The 24569-nt window shown below is 51.5% G+C and overlaps 1 protein-coding gene across 1 annotated transcript in view; it reads right to left on the bottom strand.

The window, feature by feature from the left end:
* MBP (myelin basic protein) overlaps window positions 1-24569 on the bottom strand; it is a gene marked incomplete at its 3' end in the record, with an annotated part of 116775 nt that overhangs the window by 81125 nt on the left and 11081 nt on the right. The window contains exon 2 of the mRNA XM_079717946.1: window positions 8614-8689. Within this exon, the coding sequence (XP_079574072.1) occupies window positions 8614-8664 (51 nt within the window). The 5' untranslated portion in view covers window positions 8665-8689. The remainder of the gene's footprint in view (window positions 1-8613; window positions 8690-24569) is intronic.

Consider the following 24569-nt stretch of genomic DNA (forward strand, 5'->3'; position numbering starts at 1 on the left):
ACGGCAAAATCAAATCAGAAGCGTTAACTTTCCAGGTGGATTCCCTGCTCGAAGACACGGCGGCCCCATCAAGTGGGTCTGGGCGACTGGACGGAAGTGAGTTTCTTGGCAAACCCGCTTCCCATTCTGCGAAGTAGCCGTGGTGACGGCGGTCGGTTCTAACAAGGAACTACAGGAGAAAGCATGATGTGGGGCGAAAGCAACGCTGGATTTGGGGTTTGAAGGGCCCACCTGTGCCGTTCGCAGTGCGGGGCATGTGGATGACTCCCTGCCCTGGGCTGGGGCCCACAGGTGAAGGCCGCCAGCAGCCACCCGGCCTGGAGCCGGCGGTGTCGGGGGCGCCCTGGACACCCGTATGGGCTGTGCAGTTAGGGTCCCCCAAACAGCAGCAATGGGGGTGGCGGGGGACAAGGGCACAATATCCACGAGCAGAGCCCTCACAGCACTTAATTTCCACATGGGAGGAGAGAGAATGGCACGGAGCTGGCCGTGGTTTAAAGTAGAAAGATTCCTCCTTCCCGAGGCTGGCGTGAAAAGCACGGGGCCTCCTGAACAAGTGAGACTGCTGACAACATGCCACACTTGGGACAAGGTGACACAGGATTACAGTTCTGCAGAGGAATGAACCCCCAGGGGAACATGTCAGCCTGCCCCACAGCTGGGACGTCAGACGTTTTGAAGGAAACGTATTTTCCCATCAAATCTACATTTTCCATCTCCGTGTTGGTGGGCAGCGCTGAGCTGCTGAGTGTCTCTGTGTATATTTGCAACTACACCTCTCGTTTCTCAGAGCGTCGCTGGTACAGCATCCCAGTGGCTCATCAGACAGTGGGGTCCGTGATGATTAAATACGAAAACGGCTTCCCCAGGGGTGTGAGTATCCCTGGAGAGGCGGCCCGCACGCACTGGGCTTTGAAGAACAGTTTAGCGAATCACTTTAATCGGAAACACAAAACAGACTAACAAGTTACTCCCCACTGGAAAATCAGACATGCGTCTAAATTCTAAAATGGCTCTCAGACCTTGTTTTTCAGTGTGGTATCGTTTTTCTTAAGCTGATTACATAGAAAACTCCAGAAACATGGCTGGGCGCCTTTGGAGAAACTTTGTGAGCCCGATACCACTGCCAAGAAAAGTATAGAGATCCCAGAGGTGAAAACCAGGCTTTCAAAATTATTATTGCTAGAATTTCGAAAATTGTAATAGATCATCGCTTGACTTCACTCATTTTGGAAAACCTGTGGGGATGCCAATCTAAACTACTCTTTGTTTCTTAGGTTTCATGGCAGTAATGCTTCTGACTAGCAATGGCCTCACTAGTTTCGTATGAAAATTTCTCGAAGTTCATTCCCATGTGAACTGAGGTCAGTGCTCAAACAAGAAAGTTAAACAAAGCTGAAGAATTCCGGTGAGAAGAAAGAGTTCAAGGACGCTGGAACTCCCACTCGCTCAAGGTCGGTAGGAAATCTGGAAGCAGGAGAGGCAGGGTCCCCAGGGACCAGCCCTGTTCCAGAACCTTCCACTGACACCTGCCAGGCAGCACTAGTAGGCCCCAGGTGACGGGTGTTGAGGTGGATGCTGAAGGTCCTGGTCTGTAGGTGCCGGGAGCCCCGGTCCTCCACACTTGACACTTGGGCGGGGCCTGAGTGTCCAGCGGGGCAGCCGTCAGCTCTGCCCGCCTCGGACCCCTCCCTCTCTCTGAACCCTTCCCATCTGTGGCTCTCCCGAGTTTCCTCTGACCTCTCTGATATCGGTCTCTGCCGGGGAGCCTTTTTCCCCCGCACAACAAAAAACGGCCCGAAAGCTCTTTCCCGCAAGACGTTGGTTGCTGCTCTGGGAGATGTTGTCAGAAATCACGGTGTTTAGGGCACCCACAGGTTCAGGAGGGAAGCCGCTTACAATCGCTGAGCATAGGCAACAGGCCTGGGGCCAAGGCCGTCCCACTGAGCCAAAGTTATCTCTACGTAGCCAGAAAGTATTCTGACTTGTGCCAGTAAGTTCCAAGGCCGCCCAGCATGGTGTCAGAAATGGAAAAACCAACGGAATGTCCAAGGGGCCACTGGCCCTGCCCGCAGTGACGCAAATTCATCACAAAGGACTCCTCTTCCCAGCAATCACTGTGAGGGGGACACTTTGATTGACAGGCAGAGTCAGGCTGCGGAAGTGGTGGGGCTGGTGCTTGGGGGATTCAGAATCCACAGCGCTTGGAGGGGCCGAAACTGGGAGAGATTTGCAGAAAGGGATTGTATAATGGGTGCCCCAGGTCAAATCCTGTTTACGGTATTTAAACATTTTGCCCGTGTTTCCCTGATCCCGAGGACACAGGGAAGGACCACTCCTGGCCTTTCCCTCTGCTCTTTGCAGCCTGTTCTCCACGCTGGTTAAAGGCCATCAGGCAGGCCAGGGCCCCCGGTCCCCACGGTTTCCCTCCTGTATCCCGTCATTGCGCTGGGCACAGGGTCAGAGTTCTGCTGGTCTCTCCAATCATACTGGGAGCTATTCTGACAGAAGATGCATGCCCGTTTCTCTTAAAACAACAGCAAGAATAAGAACATTAGGAACAGAAGCAGCAACGGCACACAGGACTTGCTGGGCACCAGGCACCGCTCTGTGGGTTACATCCTTCGGCTCACGTAACGTTCACCATCTTCTCATCTCCGTAACCAACGAGGGAACCAAAGCCCAGGGGCGTGAAGTAACTGCCCCAGGTCACCTGATAGTTGGTGGGGAAGCCAGGCGTTCGTCACCGAGTCCAGCCCAGTCCTACGCAGGGGAGGCGCTTAATAAAAGTCTGCACCTGCCTATGGATGGGTGAATGGATGTAGGAATAAGTAAAGGTTTGAGACACTTTCAGTCCTAAACAGCTAACTTACTGTGAACTCTGCAGGGAAAGAGTCCACACACGAGTTAGAACAGCCTGCCTCTCGTTAGAGAAACCTGGGGGCGACACAAAGTGACAAGTGTCCCGACGTGTCTGTGGGAGCACCGCGAAGCACCTGGTGTGGAGTCCGGGGCTGACTCCCAGGTCGGACGCTTCGAGGTGCCCCAGAGGCTTGGGGGTGATTCAGGGGAGGGCAGAGGAAGCCGCGAGACCAGAAGGCACTCCCGATGCCCTAAACGGTCTCTGGATTTGGGCCGATTTTAAAAGGCCGCTCCTGCTTTCTCCTTTGCACCGGACTTTCACTCATCACTGCCCCTGCTCTGCGGTGACTGGTCCAGCCAGGGGCAGAGGGCAGCCGTCCATCCACACGCCTCCCCAGCCCCTCCCTCCCCCTCCTCCTTCTCCTCTCCAACCCCAGCTCTCTCCCTCCGAGGGCAAAAGCAGACCCATCATCATCTCTCAACGGACAATACTGGTCATTCACAATTTCTCTTTCCTCTTCATCAGGCAATGGATGAGATGCACGGTGGGCAGGGCGGGGGGCGTGAACTGGATGGAGAACACCATGAAGGTGTCCTGGGGCACTGCCCGGCGAGGCAGCAGGGCCCACAGGGATGGGCCTGGCTTTGGAGCCTGCCGTCCGGTCTGGAGCTGCGAGCCACATGTGGCCACTGAGTGCCAGAAAAGTGGCCAGGCCGTATTGGGATGTAAGCTAAATATACTCCCGAGTTTGAAGATTCACTGAGACAGAAAGAACTGTAAGATACTTCACTGACAGTTGTTATATGCTGACATGATATTTGGAGTATATTAAGTTAAAGAAAATATATTAACATTAATTTCTTCCTGTCTCTTTACTTTCTTATGTGGCTACTAGAAAATTTAAATGTCCACCTGCGGCTCTCCTTCCATTTCTGCTGCTCGGTGCCGACCTAGAGGGGCAGAGAGCTGCCCAAAAGCCTAGCTCCTCCATTCACTCCCCACCTGGCCTTGGGCCAACCACACAGGCCACTCTGAGAGTCCATCACGGGTAAAATGAAGGTGATATTCAGAGGGTCAGAGCGTGGAGAAGGGCTGAACGCATGAGTGCAGCACATGGAAGACACAATCTCAAGCCCGCTGTGCCATGTGGACAGATGGTCACGGGCAATAGAAGGGCATGGAAGGTTCTGGACAAGCCCCACGTCCTAAGGGACAGCAGGGGTGTTGGCTTATGGTTCTGGGGCCTGGAAGGTTAAGGGGTCTGAAAGGGAGGCATTAACAGGAGAGAAGCGAATGCTGAAATCTCATGATGGGGAGAGGCCAGGGCAATGGCAGTGCCCCATGAGGGTGAGGGTCAGACTCTGGTGGCGATCACCAGGCAGGGCTGGGGACACTCCTCTCTCTGGCCTCTCAAACCTCCCAGTCACTTCTCGGCTGCATCAAATAACACAGACATTGTGGACTGACTCGTGTTCCCCAAGGAGCCATGTGTTGAAGTCCTAGCCCTCCAGGAATTCAGAATATGGCTGCATTTGAAGGTGGGGTCTTCACAGAGGTGATTAAGGTAAAATGAGGTCACTAGGATGGGCCCTAATCCTATAGGACTGGTGTCCTTATAAGAGGAGATCAGGACACAGACACACACACAGGGATGACCACTTGAAGACACAGGGAGAAGACGGCCGTCTACACACCAAGGAGCGAGGCCTCAGGAGGACCCAGCCCTGCCGACACCTGGATCTCAGATTCCAGCCTTCAGGACTGAGAGCGAATACACGTCTGTCGTTCAGCCCCTGGGTCTGTGGTGCTGTGTCACAGCAGCCCTGGCAACCACACAGCCACAGCGCGGATGCCTGGAGCACAGCAGGCGCTAATAGCAGCTGGTGTGTCCAACAGAGAATCACCAGAAAACCCCAACAAGCAAACCCATAGGTCAGAGACCGACAACAGTCAGAGCAACGCTGAACGAGACAGAAGCCCAGCACAGCCTCAGGAAAGGGTGTGGGCACCGTCCTAAGTCCCAGTTGGTTCCGCTGAGGAAGAAGTGCTCCGGCTCCACTCCTGTGCAGACCTGGAAATGAAGCCTCCCCTCCAGGAGCCAGAGGGGCCAAGCGTGTCATCCACCTGTGCAGGGTCCCCGGGCTCCCAGGGCTGCCCGGGCACAGCCCGCCCAAGGGCGGGGGCCCTATTTGAGAACCATGTGTCCCGGGGACGTGGCAGCTGGGACGTGTCCTTCCCCGGTTCTGCCAAAGGACGACTGTGAAAATGCACTGCCTGACAAGGAGCTGGTAAGCTAGTGAGCGGGGCTTTCTGGAAACCAAATCCACCAGGATGCTCAGAAAAACAGGGAATCGGAGGCCAGCAGGGATTTCTTTATGTCTGAGAATGAGAACTTCCCTGAATGCCACTGGTTCCCCTTGTGGATGGGGCCTCCCTGACCTCCACCACGCACACTCTGCTCTCTGATGGGGCCCCGAGGTCGGGCTCGCAGCCGCATCGCTGCCTGGACGTGAGTCTGTTTCCACATTAACACGCAAGGCTGGAACAGGAACAGAGCAATGCCAGAGCTGTGCCTTCCATCACAGGCTCCTTCCTACATCGTGACACGCCTTCTTCAGGAGGAGAGAGAAGCCAGTGAGAGAACAGCGGGGCGGTGCCACGGGGAGGAACCTGGCAGCGGGGGGGCTGTGTGCTCCTGGCCACCGCGGCTCCCTCCCCAGCTGGGCCGGGGGGTGGGGGGAGAAGGCGGCAGAACAGGGGGTCAGGACACAGGGCCACCGCCTCCTAACGTCCTCCGCAGGCCTGCGGGTCCCAGGAAGGCAGCAGGCGCGGGCGTGAGGACACGGGGCTGATGGGGGACGCGCGTGGGGCGCAGAGGGGGGCTCTGGGCCCCCTGTGCGGTTCGGGGGGGCCGCAACGGGGCAGCGCTGGGGAGACGAGCGGGGTGACCGGCCCCTGTAGCCCCCCGCCTGTTAGCAGGGCAGCAGTCAGCCCCGGACACAGGCCAAAGCTTCCTGTCCATTCCTCAGAAGGGAAAAGCAAGCTTCCCAGGAGGACTACAGACACACGCAGAATGCTAAACAGCAGGGCACGAGCTCATGTGACTTTTCTCCATTCTGGTTTAAGCTGACACTCCACCTACCACCACAGGGCAGGGGCCCCCAACGCCCCGGGGCCGCAGCCCGGTACCGGTTCGCGCAGCCTGTTAGGAACGGGCCGTACAGCAGCAGGCGAGCGGCGGAGAGCGAGCGAAGCTTCATCGGCGCCTCCCCCTCCCTCCCCTCCCTCCCCCTCGCTCCCCCCTCCCCTCCCTCCCCCTCCCCTCGCTCCCCTCCCTCCCCCTCCCTCCCCCTCCCTCCCCCTCCCCTCCCCCTCCCCTCTCTCCCCTCCCCTTGCTCCCCTCCCTCCCCTCCCTCCCCTCCCTCCCCCCTCCCTCCCCCCCTCCCCCTCGCTCCCCTCCCTCCCCCTCCCTCCCCCCCCTCGCTCCCCCTCCTCCCCCTCCCTCTCACCCCTCCCTCCCCTCCCTCCCCCCTCGCTCCCCCCTCCCCCTCCCTCCCCCTCCCCTCCCCCTCCCCTCTCTCCCCTCCCCTCGCTCCCCTCCCTCCCCCTCCCTCCCCTCCCTCCCCCTCCCTCCCCTCCCTCCCCCTCGCTCCCCTCCCTCCCCCTCCCTCCCCCCTCCCTCCCCTCCCTCCCCCTCGCTCCCCTCCCTCCCCCTCCCTCCCCCCCCTCGCTCCCCCCTCCTCCCCCTCCCTCTCACCCCTCCCTCCCCTCCCTCCTCCCCCTCGCTCCCTCCTCCCCCTCCCTCCCCCCTCCCTCCCCCTTGCTCCCCCCTCCCCTCACTCCCCTCCCTCCCCTCCCTCCCCCTCCCTCCCCTCCCTCCCCCTGGCTCCCCTCCCTCCCCCTCCCTCCCCATCCCTCCCCATCGCTCGCATCACTGCCTGAACCCCCCCATTCCCCGCCCCCACCTCCGTGGGAAAACTGTCTTCCACAAAACCAGTCCCTGGGGCCCAAAAGGTTGGGGACCGCTGCCCCAGAGCACTCCCTCCGCAAGGCCTCAGATATTTTCTGTCAAGTGACAAACAGTTAAAAGAAGAGAGCTGTTACTTGTAACAACTCCCTACAGGAACCAGTGGTCTTAAACGCCCATTTTCAAAAAAACATCATCAGAATGTTAAAAATTAGCTTTCAGAAAACAGAAGCGTCGCTTCGGCTGTCCTACCGCTCAGGAATCTGACGCTGGTAAAAGTAAACCAGTGAGAACTGTGTTTTGGTGCTTCACGATGTCCAACAACAGGAAAGACACTGCAAGCCACAGAGAGGTTTTCAGAAGCAGACTTGCAAATCAGTCACTTAGATCAGCAGTGCCTTAAAATACCACGTGCTAACAGGATGGGGCTCTCGGAGAAGAGCTGTTTCTCCACTTTCACTCTCAGCTGAGACTCCACCCTCCTGGTGCGGAGGCCACCAGACCGACGGTCTTTACAGTAACGGAACACATTCGCAGCTCAGTTACTAGTATCTTCACAGGCAGATTACCAGTGATACAGCTCACGCGCGAGTCGTAGAAAACACCGCATGATTCCCCATTCAACATTCACTAGAACACTTTACACACTTAGGAAATTGGTCCTCCTTTCAACAAGGAGAGGAGAATTCCAAATCAATAATAACATTATAAAAAGGTAAACCCCTTCTAGTTGACCTTGGGCCTGACATCATTAGGAAAGAAACTCCGTAACATTGTTTTTAGATAAAACAATGTTTTCTCAAAACACTTTATAAGATAAGATATGAACAAAAACAGTATGTAATCACTGATTTACACGAATGGCTTGAAAGCAAATTATGGAAAATTACCCACCTGGCTGATACGGACATTGAGTCCAAGTACAGATCAGAGAAGGACCCATGGCTGCAAAGTTCATTATTATTAAATAAAACCCGTAGCACAGAACCTCAGCAAAGAGGTCTTGGGGCTCAAATGTAATGTAATTCAATCCGGTGGACATTTATGAAGCACTTCTGTGTGCGTGTGGGCTGGTGGAGGTCCATCCTCAGCATTGTGACGTTCTGATGAACTGTCATTTGTCTTGAGTTAAAGGACCAAAGAACTGGAATAATTAACCTTTCCCCCCTACAAATTAGGGTGCATTCACAGTTCTGTGCACAACATCAGGCCTATTTCCCCATAACCTGAAATGATTCTTCGGTGGGCAGAGAATGAGCACAGTGCCCTGGTGACGGGTCATCGGTTTGAGCGGCTCAGGGGGGGAAACAGGCTGAGAACCACTTTCCCAGTCACTCTGGGGAAATCAAAGGTGATGCAGAGAATCATCACCGAACAGGGGAAGCTGATGTCCGTGGAATAAGGTGGAAAGGGGTGAATGTGAGGCTAGAAATACATAGAAGATTCATTCTGAGTCCCTGTAGGGATTTGGATGATTTTTATTTGCATTTTTCCTGTTTGCTCTCCCGTATCTTCCAAACTCCCTATGATGAGGGTGGGGGAAGGGATGTCGGGCCGGATGGCACCAGAAAGGCCAGTCACAGTGAGATCGTAGTGGGCCTGGAGTCCTGGCCGAGGAATTCGGGTCCTGGCCTGTGTGCTGAGGACTAGCATTCTAAGCCCTAGACGTTTCTAAGGTAGGAGGATAACAAGCCAATGGTTTTAGCGGAAAACCCTGGTAGCCACAGGGTACCTGAGGAGGGTTTGTGCGTTTGAAGGGTTTTTGAGCCAGCTCACTTCTTACCTTATTTCCCTTCTCGGCACCTAAGTCTCGCTTCCCTGCGTGGTTCCCCATCCTGAGCCGTCCAGGTCTTCAGATGCTGAAAGACAAAGAGAGGCCGTTAGCCTTTAAACTGGTACTTTCAGAGTTTTCTACGCTATTTTTCAATCAGCACAATCCCGTTCCACATGCTATACCCATTTCTGAGAAAAGAAAATGAAAGCCCCCAAACTCAAGAGGCACCCAAAGTCTCATGAGTGAGTGTCACTGTCCTCTGAGTCCTGGCAAAAAGCTAGAAAGAGGGACGGCTGCCCAAACCCGGATTCTGTCCAGTGACAAACAATGTTCAGTGTGTTTCCTCATCCATAAAGAAGAAGAACTCATCTCCAGAGATCTCACAGACTGTGCACAAGTCCAGATGGACAGACGGAGGTACACCTCATGTTCAGTAACAAGAGGAACAGAGATGCAGAAAAGTGCCAATGCTCCTAAAAATAAAAATAAGCTTGATGCTTCGGGAATCGTGTGAGCACAGAAACAGCAAGACCCGACCAAGGGTTGCTTATCGGACAAACGTTCCAAGAATCCACAGAATTTGTAAGGAAGATAAAGTTGGATTTAAAAAAGCACAGGTTCCTCATTTGTATTTTCTAATCCAAACTTTAGCAGCAAATTTATTTTTTTTCCTCCAGAAAGGCACAAAACTGAAGAATTTAGCCAAACTCATTCCACACAGATTCCCTTACCCCACACACATCCCTGGACCTGCATGAACCACGAGGACCACTTGCACCATCACCGTACACTTGTCAGCTGGCTGCAGGTGACCTGTCTTTAAGGGCAAAACTCAATCATCCACGATGCATCCTTTTCAAAGAACATGTGAGTAGTAGCTCCCTGCTGAACAAGGAGTGGCTCTCCTTGAAAGCTAAAAAAACGAATTGTCTTCTAAAATTGGGAAGGATTTCTAAAATATTACACATGCCTGACGAAAGGCAAGTTTTGTTTCCCCAAAGGCACTCTTTTGCAAAGAAGGAATTGCCCAGTATCTGAATTTTATCAAAGTCTCCCATATCCCTGGGTGACTCCTCAGTGACTATGAAGGACACCCATGCCCTTCCCCAGGCAAACTGGTGAGAAAGGGAGTGATGGGGTCTTATAGCATCACCTCCCAGTGTGGGGGGTACAGTGAGTCGTTACCTGGTGGAGACCAAGCACCTGAGGAGTGGAAACCCTTCCCGCCTTTGTATTTTGTAAATGGAAACTGGACCAGAGCCCCACGCAGAGGAAGATGTTAAAAAGTGCCGTACATCAAACGACTTGGATCGAAGTGGGGATTATGTGCTCTGGTGAATCAAAGACATGGTTCTAGTGGTGATAAAAACACTGCTGACGTAGAAGAATCATGTGAATACATCATGTGTCATGACATGAAGGTGAAGAAACCAATACTGTAACATGTATGGTTTTACCTGGTGACTATAGTTAACGATACTGTATTGTACACAGGCAGACCTTGTTTTATTGTGCTTTGCTTTATTGCTCTTTGTGGAGATTGCATATTTCATAAATTGAAGGTTTGTGGAAACCCTGCACTGTCAGATGATGGTTAGCATTTTTTAGCGATGAAGCATTTTAAATTAAAAAATAAAATCTATGCTTAAAAAAATAAATAAAATGGGGGCTTCCCTGGTGGCGCAGTGGTTGAGAGTCTGCCTGCCGATGCAGGGGACACGGGTTCGAGCCCTGGTCTGGGAGGATCCCACATGCCGCGGAGCAACTAGGCCCGTGAGCCACAGCTACTGAGCCTGCACGTCTGGAGCCTGTGCTCCGCAACAAGAGAGGCCGCGATAGTGAGAGGCCCGTGCACCGCGATGAGGAGTGGCCTCCGCTTGCCATAACTAGAGAAAGCCCTCGCACGGAAATGAAGACCCAACACAGCAAAAATAAATAAATTAATTAATAAACTCCTACCCCCAACATCTTCGAAAAAAATAAAATAAAAAACAATAAAATAAAACAAAACGTATGCTTTTAAAAATGCAAGTCGACCTTTGCAGATAATTTCAGTATCCAGTGCGATTCTATTATCCACCTTCCCAAATTACTTACGTGGGACCCACCCCCTAAAAAACCTCTTTGGGGGTAACCTCACTGGGAAAACGGAGGTTTGGGGCACAATATGGTAGTTTACTTGATAAGAGTGGGCGCAAAAAGGGAAGAGGGGACTTGCTTTTGTCCTCTTGGGGTCTGAACTGCAGGTGGAGAACATGACTGCACGTTCTCTGTGCAGGACGGCGGTCTGAACTCTGGGAGTAGAAGGGGTCACTCTGAACTGCGATCTCTCTGTGATCCCATGCGGGGTTCTGAGTAGGTACTGATAACTTGCACTGCGTATGTAATACATAGAATAACAATGCATCAAACATCCCTGTTAAAGAAATAAGAATTGGTGTATTTGATTGGGGAAAGATAAATTAGGAGGTTGGGATTAGCATATACACACGACTATATCTAAAACAGATAACCAACAAGGATGTACTGTGTAGCACAGGGAACTCTATTCAATATTTTGTAATAACCTATAAGGGAAAAGAATCTGGAAAAAATATATGTACATATAAAACTGAATCACTGTGCTGTACATCTGAAACTGACACAACATTGTAAATCAACTATAGGTAAATAAAAGTTACCTCCAAAAAAAAAAAAAGACTTGGTGTATTTGAAACTAAACACAGGCAAAAACAGATAACTTCTTTTCAAGTTGACAGCCTGGACTCTTGGGATTTTCCAGCCCCAACATAGAGAAGCACATGCTACCATCTCTGTTCTCACCTGGACAGTATCTCAAGCCCAGCATCCCTTACCTCCTCCCGTTTCCATCTTATTCTCACTCTCCTCAGTCACCTCCCCTGCAGGTATTAGGCAAATCCCAACACAATGGTCCCCCCTTCCAGAAAACAAATCTCTAAGGATTTAACCTAAATCAAAATGGTGTGGGACGTGTGAATATTCGGGGGGTTGCTTGTGGACAAAAGGAAAGCTGATTTTGGAGCAAGGGCTTTGAGGCACAGCTGATCTCATCACAAGATGCTTGCGCTGCTCTTTGGAGAGGGGGTACGTCTTCCAAGCCAGTGTGTTCTGGTCAGAACTTTATCATGCCTCAAAGCGCACCTTGAGGGTATACTTGGGAAGACTGTTCATGAGCTATTTTAATCACTATTAAAAAAACTCAAGATTACTGGACACAGAATCGATTGATATAACAAAAGTCCGGGTCAGACTTTTGAGTGTCTACAGACTTTTTTTCCCTCCTGTCTCAGATGAACAGAAGGAGAATTTATATGTGTCATTTCGAGTAGGCAGATTCTAGCCTTAAATGCACCATTTGCGCACCGGCAGGAAAAGAAAGACAAGAAAAACAAAGTGACAGTTCTCAGATTAGGGCCCGTCGTTAGAGGGATCATCAGTACTTGAGGTGTACGGCACAGTCCTGTGGTGAAATGACGGGCAGTGGACTTGTTTTGGGGGAACTCTGCCCCATTCCGCCGTGGAGAGACAGGAGGGTTGGGTTACAGAAAGAAGGCTGCCCTGGCAGCTGGCCTCCATAGGAAGCTGAAAAGAGACAGAAGAGCTGGACATTTGGAGGTCATCTTTATTTCATTTCATTTTTTTTTCAATTAATCAAATAGAGCAAGAGGAAAATTCATGTGGAATGCTCCTGGAACTCAGGCTGACTCTGAAGCATCTCCAGGTTATTAAGAAGCTTTTCGTGAAATAATAAGACAGGAGATTGGTGGGAGGGGAAGTGGAGGGCCAGGGCTGGGAGCCTTCAGGATAGACTTTAGGTTATATTGGGCCTGGCCCGTACTCCTTAGGTTGGAATTCAATCCCAGATGTGATCTTGAAACAGCCACTGGGCTTATTGAAAATTTCCATAATGTTTTCATGACCATCCACACTTTGTGTTATTGGCGGGGGGGGCGGTGGGGAGGGGAGTAAAAGTTAAGCACGTGAGCGCAGGTTAGTAACCCAGATTCACTGGAACGCAATCCAGTCTCAGCTGCTTGGATTTCAACAGCTGCTTGGATCTGGTTTCAACAATGTGCTCCTAATGCAGCTAAGACCACTCGTGTCACTTTGGTGGACACTGTGAAGGAGTCACAGATAAAACCCACGTTGGGTGGAGAGGAGTGTGTGTGAATGGGGAAGCTGAAATGCTGGGGGCATGGAGGTGAAAACACCTTGCTCTGAGCATTTTAACCACTTGCTTTCTACTGGAAGTCCTGACTTCTAGAGTGAACACGGCAGATGAGACCTCGGTCCCGATCCAGGCTCCTGCGGGGTGACCCGGGGCAAGTCACTCCGCTTCTCTGAACCTCAGTTTCCTGTCAAGCGGAAGCAACAAAAGCTCCTTCACTGTGCTGCGGTGAGAATGAAGTAGGGGCTGGTCAGGGATGGGGGTCAGGGTTAGGGTCAAGGTTGGGGTCCGGGTTGGGGTCAAGGTTGGGGTCAGGGTTGGGGTCAGGGTTGACGTCAAGGTTGGGGTCAGGGTTGGGGTCAAGGGTGGGGTCAGGGTTGGGGTCAAGGTTGGGGTCAGGGTGAGCTCTAGGGCTGATGGCTCCTGCCTTTCTTGTTCCTTGCACAGCGTGCCCAGGGTGGGTGGTGATCAGCTGAGAAAACATCTTCTAGCCATCTAGCTATCTATGATTGCACGCCTATTGCAGAGACCTTTACGTGGGTTCCCCTGTGTGTGGACATCTGCTCTTAAACTCCCAGGTCAAGAGAGGAGAAAGGGGTGAGCACATCGGTGCCTGAGAAGCCCAGAGGTGACGTCGTCCTACAGGAGCCCATAAGCAACCGCCCAGGAAGCAGCGTGATGTCTCCTGTTTCCAGACTAGAGTGGGTGGGGGATGGGTGGCGAGAAGGGAAAAGTGAGGCAGACTGGAGACCCGGAGGAGGCTGCAGACACGAACAGGCTAAGCTGGCTATTCCTCCAGTACCTTTGGGCGCATTTCCACAGGCAACGGGATTACTGTGAAATCTCTGTCTCAGTAGGTTTATTGTGGGAGAGAGAAGGCCTCAATTCAAGTCTCCCTAGATAGCTGCTCAATAGCTGTGGCCCCCAGAGCATCCTACCGCCTCCCCAAACCCTCGGAAATGGGAGGGGATCACCGTGGGCAGTGCTGACCTCTGGGCTGGGAGGAGCGTCAGGGCGGTAACCCGCGTGGTCACACGCGTGATGGGGCGGGGTTTATCATGGTGTCTGCACTCACTATACATTTGGGCTTGTTAGGAACCAACCTGTCTGGTTGTATTTATGTCCATGTTCTAGGAAACGGTCACAGGTGTACTATTCTCACAGACTTATAGTTCTTTAGGCTTTGGTTTCATAAGATTCTGTAGATTGTACAGGAGTTTTGTTTTTTATTTTTCCTGCTCAGTGTCCATGTTCCTAAAAGCAACCCTAAAATTAATGTTTTTATGGAGATACAGGGTTAATTTTACAGTGATTTGCTTTATCCCTTGAGTTACGGAATTATAGGAATAACCCTGTATGCTTTATTCCCATTTTACAGTTGAGAAAGTAAAGTTTAGAAGACTCATCTAGCTATGAATATAACACCGCCTCTAGGAATATATCATAGGTAAAAATAGGGATCAGCTGGACATTTTTTACATTATGAATATGTCTTACGTGGAAAGAAGTGTTCCGGTAGGTCTAAGATGTCACCCATTTCCAGATTATTGATCAACATGATAAGGAGAAGGCTTTACTCTAATAAGCAGCCTTGAGAAAATAGCTGCATTACAATAACTTATGCTTCATAAACACCTGTATGTGGATACACAAGTTTAATACGGAAAATGAAAGCGGCTTTCTTAATTTCCTGCCTAATGTCTTGCCATAACAGCTGGTGAAAAGTGTATGCAAGGAATTATTTGGGTTTTAATTCCATGCCTGCCAATTGCTATTTACTGAAGAGCTTAGAAACTTAGTTCTCCGAGCTTCTGACTTCTCATCTGTAAAATCAGATGATAATACCTGCAGTGCATTCATTCATATTGAGGCATTCAATAAGGTAACAGACTCGAAACCCCCCGGCCCCTGACAACCCACCGACAACCTAAGGGCCTTCTCTTCCCTTCCTTAGAGAATGGCTTGTATGTTACACGAGGCACCTACCACAGAATGAGACGAATAAGGAGTTAATTATGATCCCGAAGGGCTAATCATCCACAGATATCATAACTGTCAAAGTTCAACTTTCTTGTAATAAAAATGTTCAGTGAATATACTGCTTCATGATCAGTAGAGAGCCAGAGGGCAATTTGTCTTTCTCATCTGCCTCGGGTGCAGTTTTTCACGTACAGTAGCTTAGAGTAATTTTTCTCTCTGTCCTGTTTGCACTTGTGTAGGTGTGAATATTGACAGTACAAACACCCGTGGGATGGCATCTGTGGGGAGGGGCTGAGAAGGATCCAGGGGCTGAGGTCAACCTGGGTCACAGGGGCGGGTCAGGTGAGAAACCGCAGGAGCACTGAGCCCATGGTTAGTGTTTTAACATCTACCCACTGAATCCATGTACAGTCATCCCAGCCAGGAGGTGGATTAATGTGTACTTTTGGCAGCAGAATTAAAATTCTGCTACTACCAGGGTGGTAACTTTTGCTTCTCTGCTTTTGCAAATCACTAAAGCAATGTTTTCAAAATTCCAAGTACTGTGCCATTAACCCTTAATGGAGTCGTAGCTTTTTACCAGGCTTTAAAGGTAAATGACCTTTACTGTTATTACTACTGTTACACTTTGTACTTAACCCCTTAGCTGGACCCAAATGGCTCTCAGCCTCTAGTTACTGGTGAATTACATGCTGAAGGGGCTTCCTGGGTCCTTGGGAATGAAATATACCAACTGCCAGGGTCGGCTGAGGAACCACCAGGCACTTATGAGCATGGTTTATGTTTGGAGGTGGCCTAACCATACCTTCTAGAAGAATGAACAGTAAGACAGATGCTTGCGGATCTGCACCAGCCAGAAAGGGCTGCTTTTAACCTCTGAGCTGAGGGGAACCTGGAGAGTTTGACTGATCGAGGGAGTGAGACAGGGTGTCCCCGGAACGGAATAACTGAACAAGGTAATGAAACAGGAGATGGTGAACATTCCAAAGGGGCACCCTCATTTCCTTCCTGGGAGCCACTAAATGCGAGACTGAATGAACCTGTTGCTGAGCTGCTGAAGGGCACTACCTCCCCACCCCCCAGACCAGCCAGGGAACCCACAGCTGGCAGCTGATCGCTTCCTCCGGGCCACCCTTCCGTGGTGGGTATGGTTGGTCACGGGGTGTGGACCCTGCCCATCCTCCCCGCAGAGACCAAACTGATGCCACCAGCCCTAAACGGTGGGCGGGGGTAGCACAGAGCTGGAAGGACAGACAGTGTGACTCTGCTTCTCTGACCTTTAAACAAAACCCAGAGAGCAAATGTGAAAGAGCAAGGAACTGGCATAGAAAATGAAACCAGGACCCGAGAGAGAAGCGTGAGCCTAAATGAAAGACTTCCATCCCGCCAGCATCCTCACGCTGTTTCTCTCCCTCTTCCTTCCCCACCCGCCTCTATTCTGCCTCTTTCTCTCTCCGCCAGGGCCAAGCGTTTATGCCTGGCTTCTGTAGACAATCATTTTTATTTCTCAGGTCAAAAACATTCTTGTAACACTCTGTGTTCAGAACATAGTAAACAGCTACCAACATCACCAAAACAACCACCCCCAAAAGAAACACACACACACGCATGTGCACAAGACAAAAAGACCATCTTACGACTGGAACAGGGGGGTGGGAAGCTTAAGAAGTCACACCGAGTTTCAGGAACGCATGTGACAGCTGACCTCGGAGATCCTCAGGCTCTCCCCAAGCTCCCTCCCGCCCTCTGGCTTACAGCACACAGACCGCCCACGTCACACGTCACAGTTCACCGGTCGGTCGATATGACAAACTCGACATTGAACCTGAAGAAAGAGTCTGCTTTCCTGTTCCACCCGATGTACCTCACAGACCTTATCGCAATTCTCTGAACGCAAACCACCCCTTCCCCGTGTGAGGACACAGTGCAGAGATGCTGGCTGTGATCCAGGAATTGGGTTCCCACCAGACACTGAATCTGCCAGCACCTGATCTTGGACTCGCACCTCCAGAACTGTGAGAAATGAATGTCTGTTGTTTACAAGCCCCCCGTCTGTGGTTTTCTGTTACGGCAGCCTGAGTGGACTAAGACAGCTCATAATGCGCTGAGAAGGACGGGGTAAAAGTTCACTTCAGAAGTCTATGTCTAGCCTAGAAAAAGCTTCTCCCAGACAGTGAGGTGGCATCTGGCCCCGCAACAGTCCTCAGGACCCCAAACTGTGCTGGTGTCCTGACGGCGTTTACAAACAGACCCAAACACCCAATCTGGACTCACACGGAAAGCGTCAGAAGAAATCAGCCTCTAGATTTTGGGGGACGGGAAGTTTTGCTTTGGGTTATCACATAATATTCATAAGCTAGTTATTACCATCCTTGGTTTTCCCCAGGCTTATCAGATTTACAGTGCAGAAGAACACTGCCTTAAAGTTCTCAAAAATCATTGAGAAAGAATATTACAGAACTGCAGATGGATGGAGTTGGTGGGAGTCTGACTGTGGTCCCTTGAGCCTGGTCCTCAGGGCATCAGCTGGCTTTGTAGATAAAGCCATTACCAAAATGGGCAGCAATTGACGTTCTGGAGTTCCGGCCCCTGGTGTTGCTGTAACATCACCTCTCTCAATTACAACAAAGCGCTTCCTTGAAGGAAAGCAGCAGATCAAACAGTAGTTCATTAATGCTTAAGTCAGATTAACTTTTAGAATTTCTTGTTAATGCATTCACACAAGTCTACAATCAGGTGGCATGTTTAGCTTTTTATAGCTCTTGAAAGGAGAGAGGAAGTTCTCCGTGTAAAAACAGAAGGTCCCGGGAAGCTGGGACGCTGGGTAACCCCGGCCCGCCAGGCCTGCAGTCACGTGGAGACAGCCTTCCTGATGCTCGGACGCAGGGTCCCCCCTTCCCTCGCCAGGTGGGCCACCTGGAAAGAGCCCAGTCCTGGTGGCCTAACTCAGTCATGGGCATGAAGGCCGGGTCCCACTGGCCACACCCTGCACACGCCGCCCACCGGGAGGCCCAGCAGGCGGGGGTTTCGGAGAGAAAGTCCCAGAGCTCGGGTCCCAGAGGTGCCCAGGGCATGCCCCTTCTTGTCGTCTCTCTCCCGCTTGCTCTGAGGTTTTGGCCAATGTTAATTCCAGGAGGGGTTGTGAAAATGACTGGTTCGTATTTTATTAACTGCCTGCAATGGGGGTCACGTGTGCCACTATTACAGGTCCCCGTGTGCCCACAACCAGGACACTGTTGCTGGCAGCAGAGGAAACGTGAGCATTGGGGGCCAGTGATCAAAGGGCAGAAGGCGTGTTGAACTCCGCGTCTTTTAATCCACCTCCAGAGCTGCTCACACGTTCCCTGGCGTCAGGCATGCCGCCTCCTGAGAGCTGTGCATGGGGAAGGAACGCGTTGACTCAGACTACAGGTTTGCATGTGGCCTGCGGCCAGAAGAGCTACAGCCTGAGTCTTGACTAAAATGATCCTGATCTTCCTGAAGACACAGAGGACATCTGACTCCTGGAACTGTTGAGCTCAACTCTCCAACTTCAAATCACCACAGGAGAGGGGCCATCTCCCATCTGGCACCATTTTTTCAGGTGACCTCCTTCCAGAACCTTCCGGGTGCTGATCAGGGAAAAGAACACATGCGTGGTCATCACCCCCATCATGGTGCCCTGAGGCACGGGGCTCAGAGCTGATCTAATGGGTGCTGCATCGTCATACGGGCGTGTGACATTGTAGAAGATGCAGGATGGGAGCAGGTGACAATTACAGTTAAAGCAAAGGGAGGGAGACACGTCCCAAGAGAGCACCGCTCAATGGAAAGGGCTCGACTGGAGGCCTCAGAGGGTGGCCAGTGTGACGGTCCTTCCTCCGCGCCAGGCGGGACGTGACCTTTCCAGAAGTCCAGCCTCCTAGCCCGCTCCCCCCAGGCTGAGGTGGGTGCAGTTAGGACGCTGCTCGTTTTACAGCCAGTGAAACCCGGAAGGTTCAGAAAGACCGGGTAACACAAGTTCACAGTCACTGGTTCAAGGTCGGCCATGAGCTGACCCGGTGACTTGGGCAGGGCACTGAATTTCTCCAGAAAAAGGACTCTGGATGCACTCAGTCTTGGATTTATTAAGGAACAGAGCTGCATGGAAAGGATAGAGCGGCAGCCGCTTCTTTATTTCACAGGTTTTAATGTACTTTCTGATGATTCGAAAGACACTCATGACAACTTGGACGGAGTCTATGTACCTCATTCCCTCTGATGTGGAAACCAGCGCAGAGCAACGGTAAACAATGGTGCATTATAGGAATACATCGTAACATTAAATCTCTTTTAAATAGGTAAATAACAAACCTCTGCAGAGCACAGCATGTGTGGTGAACACGAGGCTGCCAACAAGCTTGTAGTCTGACCCTGAACTTGTCACCTGGTTTCTGCACACGTTTTAGTTTCTAAGTGGTATCTTTTTTTTTTTTTTTGCGGTACGCGGGCCTCTCACTGTTGTGACCTCTCCCGTTACGAAGCACAGGCTCCGGACACGCAGGCTCAGCGGCCGTGGCTGACGGACCCAGCCGCTCCGCGGCATGTGGGATCTTCCCGAACCGGGGCATGAACCCATGTCCCCTGCATCGGCAGGTGGACTCCCAACCACTGCGCCACCAGGGAAGCCCTAAGTGGTATCTTTAAGGCCTGAAAAAGATCAGTATCCTTTCAGAAGGCAATGCTTTATTGCCACAAGGTGGAGTCCTTATGATTTTATTTCTCCATCAAAATCAAGATTATCCAGAATGCCTTTTATAGGAAATAAATGAAAAATGAAAACATCTGATGGAGAACGTTCACAATACTGTGTTTATGTGATAAACTGTGGCCACGCTGGAACCATAATAAAGTGTCGTAATCACTCATATTCCCCCCAAAGCATGGCATTTGTGGATAAATAACTTCTTATTTGATGCTTAGGGGTGGTAACATTCAAAGACAGTGCAGGACCGACTTAAAGGACCAAAAAGGGTGATGGAAGTGGGGCATTCGGGGCAGGAAGGCCGACTCCTGGTCTCACCTGCCACGGGCAGCCGGGCGGCCCTGGACAGGTCACCGGCTCTGCTGTCCTTCTGGGGAAGCGAGGGGCCTGGAGCGGGGCCGGGGGTGGCTGCACCGACTCCTACAGGGATGCTGTGGGTGCCTCACACCTGTAACCTCAGGAGTTTGAAAAAGAGAAGCTGCCGTATCGTGTCAGACACGCAAACATCTGGGTTCCCGAAGCTGGGGGCCGGGTCCAAACAAGACAGGACCAGACTCATTGCCTGATGCAGGGAGCGCAGGGGAGAAGCTGGGTTCCAGCAGGCACAATGTGCACAGATGGAGACACACACACACACACACACACACACACCCTCTTCTGCGTCCCTGTGGCGCTAGAAGAAGGAGAACTCTCCTCCGGGAGAGAATCCTCCTCTAAGCGAACACGCCTCTGACCCCATCCTTCTCGGAGCGGGCAGGAGGTAAGGACCGCCAGAGCAGGTTGGTCCCCAGACGTCCATCCTCGGGGGAGCCCATGTCACCAGCGTACACTGGGTCAGGAGAGGCCCCCGAAGTGGGGACAGCAGAAGCCGCAGGGCACGCTGCCTGCCTGGGGCCCCTGGCCGTGTGGTCCTGCTCGGTCTCCACCACCGAGAGGACGGAGGGTGGGAGGGGGCCTGCAGGAACTCAGAGGAGCTGTCTGGTTCACCCCGCCTGCCCTCGACCTTGCAGGGTCTCTGCTGCAGCCCTGAGAACACTGCTCCCTCCCCGGGCAGGGCTGGACCCTCGCTGCGGCCGGGGTCCTGAGCCACCCTCTCTGCAATCCCCCTCCCCTGCTGGAACTGCCGTCCCACGGAGCACGCTGGGGATGAAGGCACTACAGGTGGGACCCGTGACTCGGCCACCGCTGTGTTCCCAGCACCCACCCCACTGATTGGTGCATAGTAGGTGCTCAGTAAACACCTGTGAAGTGAATGGGAGAAGCAGAATAAAGCCCTGAAGTTATTCCCTCCAGCCCACACCACGTGTGCCCAGACGGGGCAGCAGCGGAGGGCGGTTCTTAATGAATTAATTACCTTTCCAAAGTGCTGATTTCGAATGACACTCTAATGAAAGCTGCGTCCAAAGGCTGGAATAGAAACCTCTGAACCCAGGGCAGCATCTCATGCAGCGCCTGGACTTTCAGTTACCTGGTTACCAGCCAGGTTAGCTGTGCAGACAGGCTATAGGCACGGCGTCTCCACAGACAGCCAAGCCCATGCTGTGCAGAGACCTCAGCCTGGTGTTTTTTTCTTTCTTTCATGAAGTCCACGGGCACCAACTTGGGTCCGGGCTTCACCTGCTTTGAGGGATGAACGAACACCCCCTGCCTCTTTCCTCTCTGCGTTTCTGTACCTGCCTCCCCGGGGTCTCCATCACGTACCCTAGAACATCTGTAATTAGTCACGAAACCCACACCAGCTCTGTGCAGAAGACTCCAGAGAGAGTGGCTGGGAAGGTTAATCTAAGAAAAGGACGGGGAAATAGTGGGATCTGAACCACCCTTCAGAGCCCCGCTGGATTATGGGCATTACGGTAACTAAGGGCAGCTCCATGGAAAGAGGTCAGGAGCAAACTCTGGATTGAGTCCAGGGCACATTTTTCAAACTCTTCTTCAGCACAAGTCATGAAAGCAAATGAAGTTAAGCCTCAGAGATTTCAGACTCTGTGATGATTGTACCACATGAGCCCACACAGAAATGACACCTGGGACCTCTTCTACCTTCATGAACAAATGTGGTTTTTAAAAAAGGGGGGCTTCCCTGGTGGCACAGTGGTTGAGAGTCCGCCTGCCGAGGCAGGGGACACGGGTTCGTGCCCCGGTCCGGGAGGATCCCACATGCCGCGGAGTGGCTGGGCCCGTGAGCCATGGCCGCTGAGCCTGTGCATCCATAGCCTGTGTTCCACAACGGGAGAGGCTACAACAGTGAGAGGCCCGCGCACTGCAAAAAAAAAAAAAAAAAAAAAAAAAAAAAAAAGGTGTGAGGGCTTCCCTGGTGGCACAGTGGTTAAGAATCCGCCTGCCAACGCAGGGGACACGAGTTCTAGCCCTGGTCCAGGAAGATCCCACATGCCGCGGAGCAACTAAGCCCATGCAACACAACTACTGAGCCTGTGCTCTAGAGCCCGCGAGCCACAACTATTGAGCCTGTGCTCTAGAGCCCGCGAATCACAACTACTGAGCCCGCGTGCCTAGAGCCTGTGCTCTGCAACAAGAGAAGCCACTGCAATGAGAAGCCTGTGCACTGCAACGAAGAGTAGCCCCCGCTCGCTGCAACTAGAGAAAGCCCACGCACAGCAACGAAGACCCAATGCAGCCAAAACTAAATAAAATTAAAAAAAAAAAAGGGTGTGAAAATTTGTCCAGGTTTTAACCTAACTTCACATTAAAATTTACTTTAATTTCCCATCCCACATTTTATTTTGGTGTTGCTAATCCTATGTAAAAAATATCTGTGTAAATAGGGTTAGGACTGTTATGTGATGTGGCTTTAAACACGGCATTTCCCTGCCTTTTCAGAAAGACTGTCTGCCAGGTCAGCACCTCTAGGTCCTCCTTCCTTTCACATAACGATTTCCAAACAACGTCTGAAATGAATAAGGCTTTTTTTTTTTGCCGAGCCACACAGCATGAGGGATCTTAGTTCCCCAACCGGGGAACAAACCCAGGCTCCTAGAAGTGGAAGGGCGGAGTCTTAACCACTGGACCACCAAGGAAATCCCAGGCTAGCTTTTAATATCTGGTTTAAAGCCTTCTCTCTTCAAAAATAAGTCTTGACATACAGAGATAATGACGGAATAAAAAAGAATCATTGTCTGCCTTTTAAAGGGGACAGCACCTTCCCTAGAGCTGTATAAAATGATGCATCGAAGGTAGAGATGCATTAGGCCTGACTCTGAAATACAATTTATCCTCTTTCTATTTCTAGGAAGACAACGGCAGCTGGGGATTCCACTCCATAAATCCCTGGTCTCAGCTAGTCTAAGGCTATCACGTTTTCAGATATCCAAAAGAACCAGAATAAAAGCAACCAAAGCACACCCTGCCCTCCTACCACACCAAGAGAAACCTAGTTCCTAAAGTATGAGAGTCATTTTTGTTTATTTTATTAACTTCCTGTTTTATCTGGTCTTGTAAGGCAACACAGAGAGCTGAATAAATCATGTCCCATGTTCTCCTGGCTGCTGAAGAACAGACTTGGGCAAATGACTTCGGCAAAATTCAGACTCTCGTGGGCATCAGGCGGATGGTGATGATTAGGGTCAGTGGAAGCAGCCATCTGGGGAGGCAACAAACACCACCCCTGAGCACCACGCACATGACGTGAGGCGAGGAAAACTTATTTACCTGTCCCGGAACGTGAGTGCGGAATGGAACCCTTATAAACTAAACGTGATCAGAACCAGAGAACAGAGCTACTGCTGTGAAAAGCCATGTGGAGAAGCTGGGCATCCTGGAAACAGGGTGAGGGAACAGCCCTGAAGGAGCCGTCCATCCTAACCCTAACCCCAGCCAGGAATTCCGGGAAGAGCCCAGAGAATTCACAGACAGGCCGCAGGGGAGGCACGGGGCTGCTGGGGGGGTTAGAAGCAGCTACTGAGTCCCCTCCCCTCTGCCAGCACAGCCCCCTCATCGGGACACCTGAGTTTTGTTTATACATCTTGCAGTGTGTTCAGCAAATGCTGGGCCTTGGGAAACCTATCTGTGGATCCCTGAGCCCCCTAATACTACTGCACAGCACTTGCAGGGCCCCAGACGCGTCTGTTTTATGTGGGTGCATTGGAAAGGCACGGCGTGGCCTCCTGCCCATCCTAGAGAATGAGAGAATTTTAAAGAATCAATTGTGCGTTTGCTCTAGTTGGGAAGCCTGCCACACAGCTCTGTATTTTTTGCTTTCAAAGCAAGTTTAGCAAAAGTGTTAGGTTCCAACTAACCAAGAAACCAGATGGAGACGATGCATATCCCTAAATATTCCTTGTCAGATACGCTAGCGCTCACAGGCAGGAAAGAGAATGTCCTCCTCTAAATGGAGTATCAAAAACAAACCATAATACAGAGTGAAGTAAGTCAGAAAGAGAAAAACAAATACCGTATGCTGACACATATATATGGAATTTAAGGAAAAAAATGTCATGAAGAACCTAGGGGCGGGGCAGGAATAAAGACACAGACCTACCAGGGAATGGACTTGAGGACATGGGGAGGGGGAAGGGTAAGCTGGGACGAAGTGAGAGAGTGGCTTGGACATATGTACACTACCAAACGTAAGGTAGATAGCTAGTGGGAAGCAGCCGCATAGCACAGGGAGGTCAGCTCGGTGCTTTGTGTCCACCTAGAGGGGTGGGATAGGGAGGGTGGGAGGGAGACGCAAGAGGGAGGGGATATGGGGATACATGTATATGTATAGCTGATTCACTTTGTTATACAGCAGAAGCTAACACACCATTGTAAAGCAATTATACTCCAATAAAGATGTTAAAAAAACATCTGCCTGCCAAATGCAGGGGACACGGGTTCGAGCCCTGGTCTGGGAAGATCCCACATGCCGCAGAGCAACTAAGCCTGTGCGCCACAACTACTGAGCCTGAGCTCTAGAGCCCACGAGCGACAACTACTGAAGCCAGTGCGCCTAGAGCCCGTGCTCCACAACAAGAGAAGCCACCGCAATGAGAAGACTGCACACCGCAATGAAGAGTAGCCCCCGCTTGCCACAACTAGAGAAAGCCTGCGTGCAGCAACGAAGACCCAATGTAG

The sequence above is a fragment of the Hyperoodon ampullatus genome (assembly GCF_949752795.1).
Source record: "Hyperoodon ampullatus genome assembly, chromosome: 13".
Taxonomy (NCBI): Eukaryota; Metazoa; Chordata; class Mammalia; order Artiodactyla; family Ziphiidae; genus Hyperoodon; species Hyperoodon ampullatus.